This window comes from Hylobates moloch, unplaced genomic scaffold (assembly GCF_009828535.3).
Source record: "Hylobates moloch isolate HMO894 unplaced genomic scaffold, HMol_V3 SCAFFOLD_3, whole genome shotgun sequence".
Lineage (NCBI taxonomy): Eukaryota > Metazoa > Chordata > Mammalia > Primates > Hylobatidae > Hylobates > Hylobates moloch.
The window spans coordinates 458728-471672 of record NW_026652278.1 but is presented as its reverse complement, the minus strand read 5'-3'; the positions used below and the strand labels follow the sequence as shown (position 1 = coordinate 471672).

At 58.5% G+C, this 12945-nt stretch overlaps 1 protein-coding gene across 1 annotated transcript in view; it reads left to right on the top strand.

Annotated features, from left to right (window-relative positions):
* Positions 1–11327, top strand: part of ADGRA1 (adhesion G protein-coupled receptor A1) — a 40436-nt gene extending 29109 nt beyond the window's left edge. Inside the window, exons 6-7 of the mRNA XM_032174644.2 lie at positions 8096–8194; positions 9097–11327. Of these exons, the coding sequence (XP_032030535.1) occupies positions 8096–8194; positions 9097–10279 (1282 nt within the window). The 3' untranslated portion in view covers positions 10280–11327. The remainder of the gene's footprint in view (positions 1–8095; positions 8195–9096) is intronic.
* The last annotated feature ends 1618 nt before the right edge of the window (positions 11328–12945 follow it).

Sequence of the window (12945 nt, the reverse complement as noted above, 5' to 3'; positions counted from 1 at the left end):
AGGGTCTCACCTCGATGTGGATGGCCACCGGGGCTGACCAGGGTGGTGGTGGCTGAAGGCTGGGGTGGCTGTGGCAATTTCTTAAAATAAGACAACAATGACGTTTGCCACATTGATTGACTTTTCCTTTCACAAAAGAGTTCTCTGTAGCACGCAGTGCTGTTTGGTGCATTTTACCCACAGTGGAACTTCTTTCGAAACTAGAGTCATCCTCTCAAACTCTGCCATGGCTTGGTCAACTCCATGTATGAAACAGTCTCAATCCTTTGTTGTCATTTCAGTAATGTCCACGGCATCTTCACCAGGAGCAGATTGCATCCCAAGAAACCACTTTTTTGCTCATCCATAAGAAGCAACTCCTCACTGGTTACATTTTACCATGAGACTGTAGCAATTCAGTGCCATCTTCAGGCTCCACTTCTAATTCTTGGGTGGCCAGGAGCGTTGTCAACTAGCAGCAATATTTTGAAAAGAATCTTTTTGAGCAGCAGGTCTCAACAGTGGGCTTTAAATATTCAGCAAACCATGCTGTCAACAGATGTGCTGTCACCAGGCTTTGTTGTCCACTTACGGAGCACAGGCAGAGTAGATTGAGCATCATTCTTAAAGGCCCTGGGATTTTCAGAATGGTGAATGAGGACTGGCTTCAACTCAAAGTCCCTGGTTGTGTTAGCCCCTAGCAAGAGAGCCAGCCTGTGCTTGGGGGCTTGGAAGCCAGGCATTGACTTCTCTCTAGCCATGGAAGTCCTAGCTGGCATCTTATTCCAATAGAAGGCTGTTTCATCTGCATTGCAAATCTCTTATTTAGGCCAAGCGCAGTGGCTCATGCCTGTAATCCTAGCACTTTGGGAGGCCGAGGCAGGCAGATTAACTGAGGTCAGGAGTTCTAGATGAGCCTGGCCAAGACGGCAAAACCCAGTCTCAACAAAAAATACAAAAAATTAGCTGGGTGTGGTGATGGGCGCCTGTAATCCCAGCTACTCGGAGGCTGAGGCAGTAGAATCACTTGAACCTGGGAGGTGGAGGTTGCAGTGAGCTGAGATCACGCCACTGCACTCCAGCCTGGGCGACAGAGCAAGACTCCTCAAAAAAAGAAAAAAATATCTCTTGTTTAGTGCAGCCTCCCTCATCGCTCTCTTGGCCAGATCTTCTGGAGAACTTGCTGCAGCTTCTCCATCAGCACTTGCTGCTTCACCTGCACTTTTACGTTCTGAAGATGGTTTCTGTCCTTAAACTTCACGAACCAACTTCTGCTAACTTGGAGCGTCTTTTCTGCTGCACCTCTCTCAGCCGTCATAGGGTTAAGGAGACTTAGGGTCTTGCTCTGGATTTTAGGCTTTGGCCTGAGGGAATGTTGTGTCTGGTTTGATCTTCCATCCAGACCATTAAAACTTTCTCCACATCAGCCATGAGGCTGTTTCACACTTTCTTATCATTCATGTGTTTGCTGGAGGAGCACTTTTCATTTTCTTCAATAATTTCTCCTTTGCATTCACAACGTGGCTGTTTGTCACGAGGCCGAGCTTTTGGCCTATCTCTGCTTTTGACATGCCTTCCTCACTAAGCGTAATGATTTCCAGTTTCATACATAAAGCAAGAGACGCCCAACTGTTCCTTTCATTTGAACACTTGGAGGCCATTGTAGGGTTATTAATTGGCCTAATTTCAATATTTTTGTGGCTCGGGGAATAGGAGGGAGATGGGGAACGGCCAACCCGTGGAGCAACCAGATCACACGGGACATTTACCCGCTAAGTTCACCGTCTTATACGAGCGTGGTTCGTGGTGCCCCAAGACAACTACCATGGAAACCCCAAAGATCACTGATCACAGCTCCCCATAGTAATAATGGTAAAGTTTGAAATATTTAGAGAATTACCAAAATATGACACAGAGACATAAAATGAACACACGTTGTTGGAAAAATGGCACTGATGGACTTGCACGACCCGGGGTTCCCACAGCCTCCACCCGTGAAAAACGCAGGACCTGCAAAGCCCAGGTGCACCTGTGCACGTGTGAGTGCCTGTGTGTGTGGAGTGTGCCACTGTGCATGTGCATGTGAGTGCCTGTGCATGTGGAGTGTGCCAGTGTGCGTGTGTGCATGTGTGTGGAGTGTGCCAGTGTGCGTGTGTGCATGTGTGCCAGTGTGCGTGTGTGCATGTGTGTGGTGTGTGCCAGTGTGCATGTGTGCATGTGTGACTGCCTGTGCGTGTGGAGTGTGCCAGTGTGCATGTGTGCATGTGTGCCAGTGGGCATGTGTGAGTGCCTGTGCATGTGGAGTGTGCCAGCGTGCGTGTGTGCATGTGTGTGGTGTGTGCCAGTGTGCATGTGTGCTTGTGTGAGTGTGCATGCCTGTGTGTGTGCATGTGTGTGTGGTGTGTGCCAGTGTGCGTGTGTGCATGTGTGAGTGCCTGTGCATGTGGGGTGTGCCAGTGTGCATGTGTGCATCTGCGTGTGGAGTGTGCCAGTGTGCATGTGCGCATGTATGTGTGGAGTGTGCCAGTGTGCATGTGCATGTGGAGTGTGCCAGTGTGTGTGTGCATGTATGTGGTGTGTGCCAGTGTGCATGTGTGCATGTGTGTCTATGCATGTCCAGTGTGCCAGTGTGTCTGTGTGCATGCCTGTGCATATGTGTGCCTGTGCATGTGAATGTGCCTGTGTGTGTGATGTGTGCCAGTGTGTGAGAGTGTGCATGTGTGCCAGTGTGCATGTGGTATGTGTGTTCCAGTGTGTGAGAGTGGGGGGGCATGTACGCGTGGAAGTGTCATGCAAGCATACGTGTGTGCACATGTAAGCATGCGTGTGGTGAAAGGAGAGGAGCAGCATGGAGGCAGAGGCAGTGCTGCTCACCTGAGCCCGGGGACACAGTGTTAGTCTCAGAAGGGCTGCCCTGGGTGGCACCTGGGTCCGGGACCTTTTTGCTCAGGCTGTAATGGTGCCTCTGCACCCGGGGAGAGGTGTGCAGCATCAGCCATGGCGGGAACAGAGCCGTGGCGGGACCACACCCGCAGTCTGCGTCCTCGCCCCTTTTCCCCGTGTCCCAGCATGCACTGATTCCGACCATCAGCTCCAACCAGCAGCAGGCGAGTGTGCCCGGAGGGATCACGGAGCCGGCAGCACTCAGGCTGGGCACGGGGCCGAGGCGCCGATGGCCGAGGGGCTGGGCAGGGTCAGCTGCAGCCGCCCCCTCCACTGCGAAGCTCCACCCGCATCACAGGCCTGTTTCTTGTCTCTTTCTTCTTTTCTTTCCTTTTAAAAATACTTTCTAAATTTAATCATTTTTGAGAGTGCAGTGGAACACTTAGGAAGATGCCAGACACACCAGCGCCGCCCGGGAACCTGCTATCTTGGCCGGACACGCCAGCACGGCCAGGAAACTGTGGTCACGACCCGCGGGGCAGAAGCGGGAACCTTGGGGCCGGCCCCACCCCGGCCGTGCCTCCCTGGCCTGGCCCTGGGGCCTCCTTGTCTTTCCTCCCGGTTCGCCAGCCTGGCACACGCATCCCCAGGCTGCACCGGCTTCGAGCTGTGTGTGCCTGGGGTTGTTGTCTCACGTGGTTTCATATCAGATTTCTCTGATTTCTTTCCCTGCACGTGCTTCTTTAAGGCCCGTCCTGTAACCGTCGGTAGCTGGGGCTCCCCATGTCCATGGCTGCACCGGACCCGCTTCTGGCGAGACCACGGGGCTTTATCCCTTTATCCCTCTTGCCGACTGTGGCACGTTGGTCTCCGAGGGCTCAGGTGGTCTGCAGGCTTCTCCCACCCATGAGGGGCTCAGCTCTAACCCCGCTAAGTCTTCACAAGCCCATCCCTGGCAGGGGCCCCGCACATCCCTCTGCGCCAGTCTCTCTGTGCCCGTCCCTCTGCGCCAGTCTCTGTCCCTCTGCGCCCGTCCCTCTGCGCCCGTCCCTCTGCGCCCGTCCGTCTGCGCCCGCCCGTCTGTGAGCGTTGCTGGCTGCGCCGTCCTTTCCTCTCCTCTCCTCTGTGAAGCGTGCGCAGGTCTCTTCCGCTCTCTTCTGGGCCGCCCACCCTTCCTCACTGACGGGGGGGAGCCTATGTTTGTTCCTCACATCAGCCGGAGCCGCAGAGACTTTCCCTTTCGCTGAGTCAGCTTTGGAACCCAAAGTCCGTGATACTGGGGTGCCTCGTGCTTCTAGGGACGGTTTAAGGCACCCGTCCTCACGACACATCCGCACCGTGTCTCCTCCACGAGGCTCCCCAGTCACCCCCTGTTAGCAGCAGCACGTCTGTCCTGTAACTGTGTGTAGCTGGGGTTCACCGCACAGCTGGGGCCGCACCGCCTTCCTGTGGCTGCTGTGGCCACGGAGAAAGCTCAGTGGCCTAAAGCAACTCAGAGGGATCATCCGACAGTCGAGAGGCCTTAAGGTCCGAAATGGGCCCTGCTGGGCGGACGTCCAGGTGTGGGCAGGGCTGCCTCCCTCCCCCGGCACCCTCTGGGACTGCCTCGGTCACCGTCACTCCTGGGCTTGGGGCCTCCTCCACCCTGAAAGCTAGCAGCCCCGCGTCCTCTCTCCACTGGGATCTCTGTCCTCCCTCTTTAAGAGGACCCCGGTGACGTCAGTCCAGCCAAACAACCCAGGGCAGTCTCCGCCCTTCACCATCACTCACTTAACCACATGTGCAAGGTCCCTCTTGACGCGTGAGGTGAAACCTTAACTGGTTTCAGGGAACCACTTGGATGTCTGGGGGTGTTACTCAGCCGACATAGGACCGAGCTCTTGTGCTCCTATGCGATGCTCATCTACCTGCCCCGCACTGATGGCCACTCCTCCCTCACTTGGCCCTGGGTCACGTGGCGGTGCACTCAGGGCTGGTCCCAGACTCTGCACCCTCCCCGGCCAGGCCACCCTCTTGGGCTCTGCACCCTCCCCAGGCTCTGCACCCTCCCCGGCTCTGCACCCTCCCCAGCTGTGCACCCTCCCCAGCTCTGCACCCTCCCCGGCTCTGCACCCTCCCTGGCCAGGCCACCTTCCCCAGGCTCTGAGCAATGTGCTCTGCCGTGAGTCAGCTCCCGCTTTGCTCCTCTGGACACCTCTGGGTCGGGTTGACAGCTCCCAAGGCGAAGCTGTTAGGATTTCACCGAGATTCAGATCCGCCCTCCCTTTCTAGAAACCTTCCCCCAAAGGCAGTGGTTGGCCTGACCCCCAGAAATCACGTAACCCGGAGATGTCCCAGTGAGTGGCCCTGGCGTGCGAGCCGCTGCCCCGACGCTGGGCACCTGGGCACAGAGGGGTGGGGTGGGCATTCCTCGACGCCCAGAGTCTGCCTGGGGTTTAGACGGGATTCGACGTAACAGAAGATGACGCTTGAGTGACAGACTCGTCAGCACCCAGAGGAGGAGGACAAGCTGGACCCCTACCCTGGCTGGGGCTCCGAGCCATAGGAGAGGGTGTTCCCAGCTGCCAGACGGGCGGGAACAACTCCCCGGACACAGGTGGGCCGAGGCTGTTGCGAGGGGCCCACGTCAGGCGGTGGATGGTGGATGCTGGACCCAGAGGAGCCCCCCCATCCCCGCCCCCGGCCCCAGCTCCGCGCCTGCACGTCCACGGCGGTGACTGCCCAGCGGCGGCGGCGAGAAAAGCCCGTCCTGCACCGCAAGTGTGCGCCGTGGGTCCGTCCTGCACCGCAACTGTGCGCCGTGGGTCCGTCTTGCACCACTCCTGTGTGCCGTGGGTCGGTCCTGCACCGCAACTGTGCGCCGTGGGTCCGTCCTGCACCACAAGTGTGCGCCGTGGGTCCGTCCTGCACCGCAACTGTGCGCCGTGGGTCCGTCCTGCACCACTCCGGTGTGCTGTGGGTCCATCCTGGACACTTCTGCATCCCCTGGGCCCCTCTATCTCACTGTCTTATCGTCTACTTTGCCGGGCATCCATGTAGCCACTGTAGCTCTCTTCATCTCACAGTTGGCACTGCATGGCTTTTTCCATCCAGTTACTTTCAACCTACTTGTGTCTTATATTCAAAGTGTTTCTATTCTAGTCACCATGTCCCAGGAGCTTACTATCTATTCTGATAACCTCTGCCTTTGGATCGGAGCTTGTTAAAATTACTTGGAATTTTGATCTGGTTGGATTTAGTCTACATTTTACTCTTTGTTTTCCGTTTTTACCACTTTAAGTGATTGTTTTGCTCTTTGGAATTCTTCCATTTCTCCTTTACTTCCTTCTTTTGGATTATTTTAATATTTTAAAAAATTTTTTCTTTTAATGTTTTTGTTTGTTTGAGACGGAGTCTCGTTCTGTCGCCCAGGCTGGAGTGCAGTGGTGCGATTTCAGCTCACTGCAAGCTCCGCCTCCCGGGGTCACGCCATTCTCCTGCCTCAGCCTCCCGAGTAGCTGGGACTACAGGCGCCCGCCACCACGACTGGCTAATTGTTTTTGTACTTTTTAGTAGAGACGGGGTTTCACTGTGTTAGCCAGGATGGTCTCGATCTCCTGACCTCATGATCCGCCCACCTCAGCCTCCAAAAGTGCTGGGATTACAGGCGTGAGCCACCGTGCCCTGCCTAGTTTTTAACCTAGTTTCTTATGGTTGCTCTAATGGATTAAAATCCACAAACCTTCCACAGCCTATGTAGAGTAAAACTGTTCTCTTCATATAACATATTTACAGAAAACTTGCGACTATATAGGACCGTTTCCTGCCTCCCACCTTTCCTTCTACAGATGCTGGGCAGAGTACCATCCCCAGTGCTCTCCACAAGGCAGTGCTAAAGTCCTTTCTTTAAACAGTCATTGAACGAGGGAGGAAATTAAGAAGGGGGAGACAAATCTTTTATGTTTATCCTCTAGCGTTTCTGGTGTTCCTCCTTCCTTCCAGGCAGTCCAAGTCCCCCCAAGCAGCCCAGGGGCTCCCCGCTGTTCTGGTGAAGTCCGCAGCATGGACCCCCGGCCCAAGGCCCACCATGCAGGTCTGGTCAGGGTTTTGCTGTTCTGGTGAGGTCCACAGCGTGGACTCCCGGCCCAAGGCCCACCGTGCAGGTCTGGTCAGGGTTTCCCACAGGTGCGGTGCCTGCAGGAGGGTCCACCCCCCGTCCACCCTGAAGAATTTCATCTAACATGTCCTGAAATCCAGGTCGATACACAGCAAATGCTGTTAGTTTTATTTTTATCAGAAAGTGTCTTTGTTTCATCTTGATTCCTGAAGGATATCTTCTTGGGATATAGAGTCTGGGAAGCACAGGTTTCCTGGGGAGTCCCCGAGAACTACCAGACGTAGGCCACCCCCTCCCACCCCTGCACCTTGGAGCCCACTGAACGTGTGGGGCAGGGGTCTGTGGCCGACCCAGGTGTTCACAGCAGCCAGGGAGACAGCACCCATGGGGGATGGTCTCTGAGCCGGCCCCTAGGTCACCCATGCTCCATAGGGCTGGCAGCCAGGGGTTGTCTCATGGGTCTGGGTGGGGGCTGGAGGCGGTGAGCAAGTGCACCCAATCCAGGACACGCAGCATCCTGCGTGGACCCCTGGGCGCCCTCAGCACCGTTGCCAGGACCTGCAGAGGGGAAGGTCAGCCCCTGTCCTGGGCTTGGGCCGCGCCTGTCAGGATGAGACTCTGCCCCTCCAAGGCCAGGTTCCTCGGTCTGACTGGGAGCAGAGACTTCAGCCCTCCGAGCTTCTTCCTCTGAGGCTGAGCGGGGCCTTAAAACTGTTTAAAACAGGGCACTGCTAGTCACTGGCCACGCACTACCCGCGGGGAGGGGGCATGACCTGGGGACCTGGTGGGATGCACAGCTCCCTGTGTGACCCCACGCTGCCTCGGGGAGCAGTCCCACCTGCAGCCAGGGGCTTCCTGCAGTTGCAGAGAAGTCCGCAGCCAACGGAGCTCTCCCGGGGCCCACGCTTGCCAGGACCTGGCCAGGGCCCTCTCCTGGTGCAGAGGCCCGCGGGAGGCCAGGCGAGGCCGGCACTGGCTGCTCGGTCAGTGGTCGGGGGTCGGGGGTCGGGGTTCTTGGTCTCCTCCTGCTCCGCCCGCACCTGCTGCTCTCCCTTGCCCCGCAGAGTGGGGGACAACGCTGTCCCCGGAGGATGCAGGCGGCGTCTGCAAGGGGGTCAACGCCTTCCTCTCCGGCAGGTTTTACCTTGTCAGCGGAGGGGTCCCCTTTATCATCTGTGGGGTCACGGCTGCCACGAACATCAGGAATTACGGGACAGAGGACGAGGACACGGCGTAGTGAGTACCGGGCGCCCGGAGCCGGAGCTGGGAGCAGCGGGTGGGCTCTGCCCGAGGTCCCTCCCAGGCACCTGTGGTGGGGAAGCCCAGGATGAAGCAGCAGGGCCTGGGCCTGGACCTGGAGCTCGCCCAGAGCTGCGCCCCTCCCAGCTCGCACCCCCGAGGAGTGTGCAGCGCCCCCTCCTCTCCCAGGAACTCCGACCTAATATTTGCCTTTGGACAAGGCAGGCCTGGTTTGCCTTCTATGGGAGGGGCCTGGGGACAAATAGCAATTTGGCAGCAGCACAGAGCTCAGCTGAGAAGGGAAACCCCAACGAGTAGGAACGGCCATCCAGCCATTAGTGCCCAGAGCCAGCCTGGAACCCCTGATTCAGGGCCCTCAGTTTCTTCTGCGACCCCAGGATGGCCCGCCCGCCTGCCCTCCGCCTGGCCCCGCCCACCCAGCCCCTCCTCTGTCTGGCCCCGCCCACCCCACGCTGGCCACGCCCACTCAGCTCCACCCTCTGCCTGGCCCCACCCATCCAGCTCTGCCCTCTGCTCAGCCCCGCCCACCCCACTCCACCTCTTCCCGGCCCCACCCACCCCACACCAGCCCCAACCACTCAGCTCTGTCCTTCCTGCCCCTGCCACCCAGACCCGCCCTGCACCTGGCCCCCTGCCCGGCTCCGCCTCCACCCACACCTGGAACACTTTCCTGGCTCCCCCACCTCCCAAGCTGGTAGGGCCAATAGGGCCCAGTTGCCATCCACACTCTCAGCAACTCTAGAAACACCCAAGGCCCCCAAGCTGCAGCTGTGCAAAGCCACTCGCTAGTCCGGGTGGGTGCAGGGCCGTTTCCTCTGCAGGAGTCCTGAGTCCTGGCCGTGCTGGCCCCGCTGACACTGACGTGCGTCTCCCCACAGCTGCTGGATGGCCTGGGAGCCCAGCCTGGGTGCCTTCTACGGCCCAGCCGCCATCATCGCCCTGGTCACCTGCGTGTACTTCCTGGGCACCTACGTGCAGCTGCGGCGCCACCCGGGGCGCAGGTACGAGCTGCGCACACAGCCCGAGGAGCAGCGGCGGCTGGCGACGCCCGAGGGCAGCCATGGGATCCGGCCCGGCACCCCACCCGCACGCGATGCCCCCGGCGCCTCAGTGCTGCAGAACGAGCACTCATTCCAGGCACAGCTGCGAGCCGCCGCCTTCACGCTGTTCCTGTTCACCGCCACGTGGGCCTTTGGGGCGCTGGCGGTGTCGCAGGGCCACTTCCTGGACATGGTCTTCAGCTGCCTGTACGGCGCCTTCTGTGTGACCCTGGGACTCTTTGTGCTCATCCACCACTGCGCCAAGCGCGAGGACGTGTGGCAGTGCTGGTGGGCATGCTGCCCACCCCGCAAGGACGCCCACCCCGCGCTTGACGCCAACGGGGCCGCGCTGGGCCGCGCCGCCTGCCTGCACTCGCCGGGCCTGGGCCAGCCACGGGGCTTCGCGCACCCACCAGGCCCCTGCAAGATGACCAACCTGCAGGCCGCGCAGGGCCACACCAGTTGCCTGTCACCGGCCACCCCGTGCTGCGCCAAGATGCACTGCGAGCCACTGACGGCGGACGAGGCGCACATGCACCTGCAGGAGGAGGGCGCCTTCGGGCACGACCCCCACCTGCACGGGTGCCTTCAGGGCAGAACTAAGCCGCCCTACTTTAGCCGGCACCCGGCAGAGGAGCCCGAGTACGCCTACCACATCCCATCCAGCCTGGATGGCAGCCCCCGCAGCTCGCGCACAGACAGCCCCCCCAGCTCTCTGGACGGCCCAGCGGGGGCACATACGCTGGCCTGCTGCGCCCAGGGCGACCCCTTCCCCATGGTCACCCAGCCTGAGGGCAGCGATGGGAGCCCTGCCCTCTACAGCTGCCCCACGCAGCCGGGCAGGGAGGCAGCGCTCAGGCCCAGCCACTTGGAGATGCTGCGGAGGACACAGTCCCTGCCCTTTGGTGGCCCCAGCCAGAACGGGCTGCCCAAGGGTAACTTGCTAGAAGGCCTGCCGTTTGGCACCGACGGGACCGGCAACATCCGAACGGGACCCTGGAAAAACGAAACTACTGTGTAGACGGGACAGAGGACAGGGTGTTCCCGGAGGAGCTTCAGAGCAGAGTGGGGCCATCTGCCACATGAGGTCCCTGGGGGCACCGAAGGGACTCCTCCTTTCAGCAGCAGTTCACGCCCCGCCCCCTTCCTTGGAAAGACCTCAGCGGGGAAACGCCCTGGGCCACGCCCACTCCCTTTATCCCAATTCCACGTGCTGGTCCCCGCACATGGTCATCGGGTTTCTGTCCTGGGGCACCCCAGAGGCAGAGCAGGGGATTCCATCAAAGGACCCACCCAGACCCCAGCATGGCCCTGCCCGAGATGCCCTGCCGCCCACGGAGTCCTGGCTTCCCCTGGTGTGGCCGGGTAGGGCCGAGATCGCAGGAGGGGGCTGCCCTGATCTTTCCCAGTGTTCAATGTGTGTGTCTTGCGTTCTACTCCGGGAGTGGTGGCGGCAGGTCTGTCCCCAGCATTCTCGCTCTGGGCAGAACCCTCGAGACCCTCTGCTGTCGTGTGTCTGAGCTGCCCCTGCAGCTTCACAGGGCCCCTGCACACCTCTGCCCACTCAGTGTCCCCTGTCAGCCCCGTCCTTGTCATAGCCCCAGCCCTGCAGGGCTGAGAGTACCACGGGTGCTGGGGGCTGCTCTGGACTTTGGGGATGGCTGTCAGCCTCAGAGGGCCAATGGGGGGCTCAAGCCTTGGGAAAATGCCCAGACATCCTTTAGTGAAGACTCAACTTCCAAAACCAGCCACCATTGGAACTGGATTCCACTCCAGTATAGGCACTTAGCAACAAGAAGGTTTATTCCAAAAAGAAAAGGAGCTGACAGACGGGAGTCTCATGGACAAAATCCCTTTCCCTTTTTCTCATCTCATGAACATCTGGGCACCAAGCCCCGACTCAAAGGACAGATGTGGATGATAACAAGCCTTCTGTGAAAGCAAATGGCCCGTCCTTAGGTGGGAGGGAGTCCAGAGGGCCATGGGTGTGAAACTGTGCACAGCTTTCCCTCCCTCCCTCTTCCTCCTTGTCTGTGACACGTGTGCACCCACACATACACACACACAAACACGTGCATATCACACACATACACACACAAACACATGCATATCACACATACACATGCACACACAAACACGTGCATATCACACATACACATGCACACACAAACACGTGCATATCACACATACACATGCACACACACGCACACAAACACATGTGCATATCACACATATACACATGCACACACACAAACGTGCATATCACACACACACATGCGCACACATACTTAACACTTGCGCCTGCCATGCACACGTGCGCACACGCATAGTAGTGTGTTTCCAGCCACCCATGCACTGAGTTTTCATTGGAGATTGTTTCACCCTACAAACGTCAATGTCAGCAGACTCGTCGGTGTGCTCTGCTATCCGATCGGCAGGTCTCACCAGGAGCGGAGCCTCCCTAGCGTGCACCTCCGAGAAGAGGGGTGTCGGGGAGTGTTCCCAGCGCCTGCTCGGTAGAAGGGCTCTCCAGAGACTGGCACTCAGTGTCTGAGTATGAGGAGCCTCACTTCCCGGGGTGTCAGTAAACTTGACCGTGACGCAGTAACCCGCAGTGTGCTCCTCCCAGCAAACCCCGTGTGTCCTTACAGGTCGACCAGATGGGCCACCGGAGGACCGCCAGGTGTCTCTGCCTCTGCCTCACCTTCTCACCTGCTTCCATAGCTGATGTGAACCCGAATCCCCACACTGTGCTGTGTACACACTGTAGGTGCAGAACCGTCCACACAAAAATACAGTCTTGGCATTGTTTGTTCTTTGTGAGGCTGGTTAATAGCATCCCCGTGTGTTTTTCTCGCCCTTGATGGGGGTAGAGGGGCACCTGAGTGTGTGGCCCCCTTCTGTGTCCTGGATCCCCGGGTGACGCTGCTCTCCCTGGCCCCTCCAGCCCCTCATGAACTTTCTGCCCTCAGCGCCCCTGGCTGAGCAGAGAGGCGTCCCACCATTCAACCAAAGAAAGTCAACATTGCACATTAAACCTCTGTGTGTTTCTGTACTGACTTAGCCTCGTGAGTCCACTTGGGACCGGTGTTGGGCCATATCCATTTGCACGTAACGTTTTGGAGCACACACATCCACAGCCCAACCACCCCGAGGGGCTCCTGGCTTGGAGTCAGCTTCCACCAGACCATGGAGCCAGAGCCAAACCCTGCATTCCCCATCTGACTTTTGTGCCACTTCCTTCTTTGTGTGTGCCCATGTATCTGTGTGTCGGATGCGATGGAGCGTGGGTGCATGCTGGCCTGTGCGAGTGTGCTTGCCTGTGTGCCTGTGTGTTTGTGAGTGGCATGTGGGTTGTGTGGGTGTCGACATGTGAGTGTGTGAGAGTGTGTGCCTGTGTGGTGTGTAGGTCCCTCTGTGGGAGTTGTGTGCACACATGCACGTGTGTTTGAGGGTAAGTGTGCATGTGTGCGCATGCTCTTCAGAGGAACGGCGTGAGGCGGCCCCTCCGCCCTGCCTCTGTGCAGGTGTGTAACCTACCACACAGCAACACTGTGATGACTTTAGTCAGCTTAAAGGACTAGGAAACAGAAGCCGCCTGTGCCTCCAGACCCTGACAGTTCTTCTCTGGGGCGGTCCTAGCTGAGGAAGCCTCCAGTCCTGGGAGACACACAGTGGTGTCTGCTG